The 6,244-nt window shown below is 49.4% G+C and overlaps 2 protein-coding genes across 2 annotated transcripts; both read right to left on the bottom strand.

Moving 5' to 3' along the window:
• Nucleotides 1-243: 243 nt before the first annotated feature.
• CSUI_006510 (vacuolar atp synthase 16 kda proteolipid) lies at nucleotides 244-5,781 on the bottom strand. Its single transcript, XM_068066666.1, has 6 exons — nucleotides 5,039-5,781; nucleotides 3,244-3,402; nucleotides 2,295-2,327; nucleotides 1,515-1,598; nucleotides 946-1,029; nucleotides 244-508 (listed from the first exon to the last, which is right to left on the bottom strand). Exons 1-6 carry the CDS (start codon nucleotides 5,121-5,123, stop codon nucleotides 441-443), a joined length of 513 nt encoding a protein of 170 aa, XP_067921357.1. The 5' UTR covers nucleotides 5,124-5,781; the 3' UTR covers nucleotides 244-440.
• On the bottom strand, nucleotides 3,760-4,876 carry CSUI_006511 (uncharacterized protein). The gene has a single exon (XM_068066667.1). It carries the CDS (start codon nucleotides 4,745-4,747, stop codon nucleotides 4,487-4,489), a length of 261 nt encoding a protein of 86 aa, XP_067921358.1. The 5' UTR covers nucleotides 4,748-4,876; the 3' UTR covers nucleotides 3,760-4,486.
• Nucleotides 5,782-6,244: the final 463 nt, after the last annotated feature.

The following is a 6,244-nucleotide window of genomic DNA, read 5'->3' as shown; positions in this document are numbered from 1 at the left end:
ATTTCGACTAACATAACATGTCTGTCCTCGAATTTTTACCAAACGTCAGTCATTCGTTATATTTTGTTCTCTTTCGGTCCTCTATCTCGAGGCCTTGCCCAACCCAAACCTAATGTGTCTGTGGTAGGGTTCCGAAGAAAAGATGATAGCGATACCACGAGAGGACGGGCACACGCCGTTACACGATGGCAAAAGGAAGACGAACGGGCGGGGAAGGAGAGCGAAGGGGAGGCTAGCTAGTTGCGGACTGACAGTTTTAACCCTCTATCCACCTCAGGAACAAGAAAAAGGCAAATAAAATCAAACAAGACGATACGTCGCCACTCATTTGATGAGAGACATACGTACCCGACTAGCCACCTAATTAGTCAGCTTGGTACAGCTGGGCAGGACGATGTCTCCTCGTAAGAAGACAACTTGATTTCTCTTCGTCACTCTTTTCAAGACTTCCAACTGGTGCACAGCCCTTCGACCTTCTTCGTCGCAACAACCAGGCCAATAATGAGTCCTGTTTTCGGACACCAGTCAAAGGAACACCAAAAAAACGGAAAGTGAGAGGAGATTCCAACATACGAAGGCGGTACTGGAACAGCTGCTGCTCCTTTAGGCAACACAGGATTGGCATGTCTGCCTAAAGGAAAACACTTAACTGAGACCACTTACTAGCCCAGTCCCCGGCAATACTTTGTCAAAACAACGGTTGTCGCTCTGCACTCCTGCTACGAGAGTGGAAGAGACCTTGGCGCCTTGTCGTATCAACAGAAAACGAAAGTAGGCACGTATCATATATATAAATATATATATATATATCTTCATGTGCAGGACAACACGCGTTCCTGTGACCAGCCGTGGTGAAAAAGACTGTTACACGTTAACGAAATTCGGTGACACATAGGCCGATCTTCATCAGAAACGGGATGCGCTGAACATGTCTGCTCAGCTTACCGTAGAGACCCAAAGCCTCGGCGAAAATAAGGATAAGCATCATTCCGACAAAAAGCTTTGGCTGCTGCGCATTTGCCCGGACACCTGTATCACAGGCACACACACACGTATGTACGGAGACTCTCCGAGCAGCTATCCCCTCTTCAATTCTAGTCAGCTGTAGTGCAGGTTTCATTCTCGCACCTGGAGAATTCTGAAAGTAACACAGACTGGATCGGTAGTATTGAGAGCAACCTAGGTGTGTGTGTTGGAAGGACAGACCAGAGGTAGGATTGGAGACTAACTCATGGCAGCATCAAAGCCGAGTGTAGCTGATGTGTAAACGTCTCTATTGAAACGCTCCGACACCCCTCAAACGATGCTCACGATCTCATGCTTTTTCGCTTCCGGTCTTGGTCCCCGGGGGCTCGCCGACCATATGCGGGATACGATGCATACATATATAAATATATGCGTACCACATGAGAGAAAGAAAACGGTGTAGGCGAAAATGGTCCCACGGACGTGAACTAGTTTCAGCACGTTTCTCCATTCCTCTCCTGTACCTCCCGTCATACACATGCCCTTACCAGCGTCTCCAACAATCCCAATGGCCAACCCGGCGGCCATGGCACTCAAACCGACGGTCAAACCGGCCGCGAGATGGCCATATCCTACGTTTATATACAAGACAAGAAGAAAGGAGCACCCTCCTCTTTGAGGAAAAGCTAAATAAAGGAGAGGGAAGTCGGCAAAATAAAATAAGAAACAGATCAGACAATCTGGAGACCGACGGAAGGCGTCTGTGATCTCCGAAAGGACGTCTAGCCCACACTGATTCAAATGTTACGCGAGAAGACGTACGTTTATGGACGTGACGTGCTAAACAGAACTTATTGCCTTTTAGCACAGGAAAATTCTAGATCAGCAGCATTAATCATAATCTCTCGAAAAGAAGAAAATGATTCGCGTGCTTCCTTCTTCCACGAAGAGACATGACTATCTTCCTCGCTTAGCCCACGAGCCACGTGTATCAGCGAACAAACACTGAGAGCGCCTAACAATACTTCTATACGGCATCACAAATGGTATCCATGTACAAACCGATGGTTGTACTCGACAAATAACTACGTTACCCCCCGGGTACACGACAAGCATGAATGTGAGCACGCAACTGACAATGCACTGATATGTGTGTTTTGATGGCTGCACGACCAGGTCAGCACAGTGCGCGGTGTGCCGAACTATAAACTTGAAAGGCCGATACATTATCCAGCCCACACCACTTCCGAACTCGTAGCTCGGCAGGAATGTCCTTTCTGAGGTCTTTCCCCACGACGACGAGAAGAGGGAAAGACAACAGAACTCACCGGCGTACGACGAATATGTATCCGGTGTATCCACTAAAAACCACACAGGGCAGAACAGAACAGACGTACGGAAAAAATATGTGTGTAGCAATCATGGGCTAACGCACGCCGAGTTTATGACAAAGGTCTTTGCCTTTGTATTCTGCTGACTCCCTTTTGCCCATGTTTTCTACTACGCTTCTCTATCAAGCTCTCCAACAAAATACACGGAAAAGAAAGAAAAGGCGCACGCAAGGGTCAGCATACGTCCGCTAGTGTAACACCCTCCACAAGCCAACTCAGACGTGGGGAAAACAACGAACGCCCCCTCTAGCAATACTTCGACAAAAAGTAAGAGAACTGGGAAAATGGACATCAGCTCCTTGGCTCGCACACACGGTGACCTTCCTACTATGATACTTATTCGCACAATGGATACGCCCAACTAAATGAAAGGGTCCACGCACAATTACTACTAGCTGTGACCATACTCAGCTTTTTGGAGTACTGCCTTGACAGACTACACTTAAGGCCGACACCAGATCTAAAGAGCTCAAACCCTTACGGCCGACTCATGTTCTGCTCTCTAGCTGATAGAGGAGTACACATTTCACTTGCTTCCCATGCGGACGGGAACTCCGTTCTGAGTAAGCATTTTATACTACTACACTCCCTCTCAATAACGCCTCAACAGAACTGACGACAAAGCCTCCACACCGAGATGTGTTTTCACTTTCTTCTGCGAAATCACCTGGGAGTCTGTTACCTTCGGAGTAAGCTTTTTTTAGACAAGACCTCTTGTCCTACTGCAAGCTTTTCTTCCCTCCCGTACTCTTTTCAGGGAGTGACACGACAGAAACAGACGTAGTTGAGCAGACAGTCTTCTTCATAGAAAAGTACTGTTAGAATATCCATGTGCACGCATACGTGAAGTCATGCATGATTAAATATAGGAGTATGTGCCACTTACTTGATCCATTGATGACAATGGAAATGATGAGGCCGTAGATACCGAGAATACCAGCCATGATAACAGGGATGATAGATCTCATAACTAAGTCAGGACGCATAACACCCATACTGCTAATACCTACGCCGCTCTTAGCTGTCCCGTACGCAGCTCCAAGATCTGTGAAGACGGAAAGAAAGACGAATACGTGCGCTCAGTGATTTTCTGGAAAACTACCAACAGGGAAACATACACACCGGGAGTACACGGCGAACAAAATGCTCGAAAAAGCGAAAGCTAAAAAACGAAGGAAGAGACGTGTGTGCGTTGTATCTTGTTACGCATACGGCATATATATATATATATATGTGTTGAACTTTGTCTGTCTACTCCCCATGTTCTGCACGGAGAGAACTGAACAAACACAAAACCCTCGCACTATCACGTGTTTCGGGGTCGAAGCCGGCTCTCTCCCCCTTCTCTGCATGAACACTCGGGCGAGAGCAACATATTCCGCCAGCTATCTCCCCTGTCACACTGGGGACGTCTACGGCCCTGCATGCACGGATTGTGTGCTCTGGTTACGGACCGTGACATATATTTGTTCGCGATAAAGATACAGCCTCCAGCTGTTTCTGTAGGAAGCTGATGCTCGTTGCATCTCCGAGTAAAACTGTCGGAAATACAACTGAACATGTGGACGTCTAATGCATTCCCCGTTCCCTAGACAAGTGAATGCATAGGGACTGAGCACAGTGGCATCCTATACATCACCGTAGAATCCTAGCACGCGCCTGACAGGCTGAGAGTGCTTTGTACGCAATTTTCGGCACAAACAGAGCCAGATGCGTTCATCAAGAAGTAGCGTAAGAAGACTGAACTGACAGCAACTCAAGACGGGGACACACTCCTGATTCCCTGATTCAGAGTTTGGTCCGAGGCAGAAGTCTTCTACGCCATTACCAGAGTTTCGATCCCGTAACGATGGAGGCTACTGAACAATGCTACGAAAAGGAGAACGGACCGCAACGTGCCGAACTCCTCTGCTCGAAAACAACTCTTCCCTACTCCGGTGCCCTTCCGGGAAGAAAAAGAACCTCCTGTTGACCGGCTCAATATCACTACGTCCTTCTCCCTTCCCACAGCGCTAGAAACGGACGAGAGCCAAGGCGAACACATAATCCGCACCGTTCAAGATTCAGGCGGGACAGCGAGAAAAGGTTTCCCGTTGTCGAGGTAATATTAGCGGCTAAAATGACCGAGATCAACGCCACTGCGAGATCATGCGCGACACCGCTGTCCTGTCGTGTGCAATACATATACCTGAAATCGAGTACCGTATAGATTCTCGGTGTCTGCCTACTAAATGCGCAGTTCGTGTCCGGCACTCCCGCACTAAAACAGCCTCTACAACCCACTCGAACTGACGGACAAAAGTGGCAAAAAGATAAACAATATCCGAGGAACAGAAAGCGCGTGTACAGAGAGTACGCCCCTCGAAGTGGAAGGCGACCTCCGGGATCATCAGAACTTCTTGGTGGGAGGGCGCCGGCAACCCGCACGACAGGAACGAATGGCAGGGCAGCCCCAGTGAAAATTCAACCCCACAAAGACGCAGTTGAGGAAATTCTTACTGCGAAAGGAAAGAGAGGCGGATGCCGCCGCTGTTACTGAAACTTATCGCTACGCAGCACCATCAGCACAGTGGAGTTCGCCAGGAACAAACTCGTTCACCAGAACTGGTACTTCGTGTGAAAAGAAACAGTGTGCCAATTTGTGAAAACCTAAAGAGGCAGCGCCTCTGTCAAATACTTACTGGAGAAGACCATTGCGGCAGTGATCCCCATGAACCCGAAAAACGCCGAGTTGGGGTCACACTGCAAGAAAGCAGACCAGAACATTTTGGAGACGAAGAAAGCAGTGGAGACAAAGGAAGGCCCAAGGATTGCCTAGACTCGATACATGAAGCAAACAGTTGCTCCGCGACAGTGCAGCGCAACGGGAAAAGACGGAAACTTTCGAAGGTGGAAGCACAGTGCCGTGAACCATAAGATGAAGTCCCAGCGCTGTCCGCACTGGATACACAGGACTGTCCGCGCAGCACGACACGTACAGGGACAACAAAAACCCAGCAGTGCCAACAGTAAATACACCGAACTGTCCAGGTAGCTTTTCCAGGGAGAGTGGGTCAAAACACAGACGATGCACGTGGAGGCAAGCGTGACTTTCGACTAGCATCAGCCCAGCTCTCCTTGTAAGGCGGCGGCCTCTGCGAAGTAACAATAGAAACATCTTCCCGTGGCAGCAGGAGCCGTCGTAGATACGCGAACGCTGCGTGGTCCCACCTGGATCACACTCCGGTAGAAGAAGGTCGGTGGTTGGTGGCTGATGCTTCCCATACACAGCTACTATTTACCGGGTTACTACGAGTCCGCATTGCTGGCAGAGACATACCGCGCAAGCGCTTGCGCGGTATGTGTGTGCTACTTCAAGGAACGTTGTCTGCGCACTACGCGGGGAGTATGCTTTCGGGCGATAATATGATAAAGTGAAAGAACCAGCCAGCATCAAGCTATGTTTGCGCGACGCGCTGGTTCTCGGCTCAACTGAGGCACAAAAGCCTGCCTTCTTGTTACGCTTGCGCGACCGCGTCAAAGGGTGACCAAGACGGAGCCCCGATCGCGGGCATCTGCGCCACGCAAGTACGAGCCTATAGTGTTATTCCGAGAGACGCTGCAACCAGGATCGGCGGCCAGGAGCCCCCATGATGCACAACGAGACAGCGACAAGACGAAGGCGTTGTGCTGTAGCCCGGCGGGCAGTTACGTGTGTGCAAGTTAGGACGTGTGCCTCCGGTGCGAGTGGTCAGCCCGACTGCAAACTGATGAGATGTGTGGGCACAAGCAAACGAATTGCTGAGGCACTCCAAATATTTGGTGATTAATAGTATGCAAAAGAGTTCGCCTAACGCAAGTGTAGTCATAGCTGCATTGCCCATAACTACACCTGTAATGCCCCCTTA

Source organism: Cystoisospora suis (genome assembly GCF_002600585.1).
Source record: "Cystoisospora suis strain Wien I chromosome Unknown contig_3305, whole genome shotgun sequence".
Classification (NCBI taxonomy): Eukaryota; Apicomplexa; class Conoidasida; order Eucoccidiorida; family Sarcocystidae; genus Cystoisospora; species Cystoisospora suis.
The sequence above is the reverse complement of the archived record's forward strand: the minus strand, read 5'-3'. Positions and strand labels throughout refer to the sequence as shown.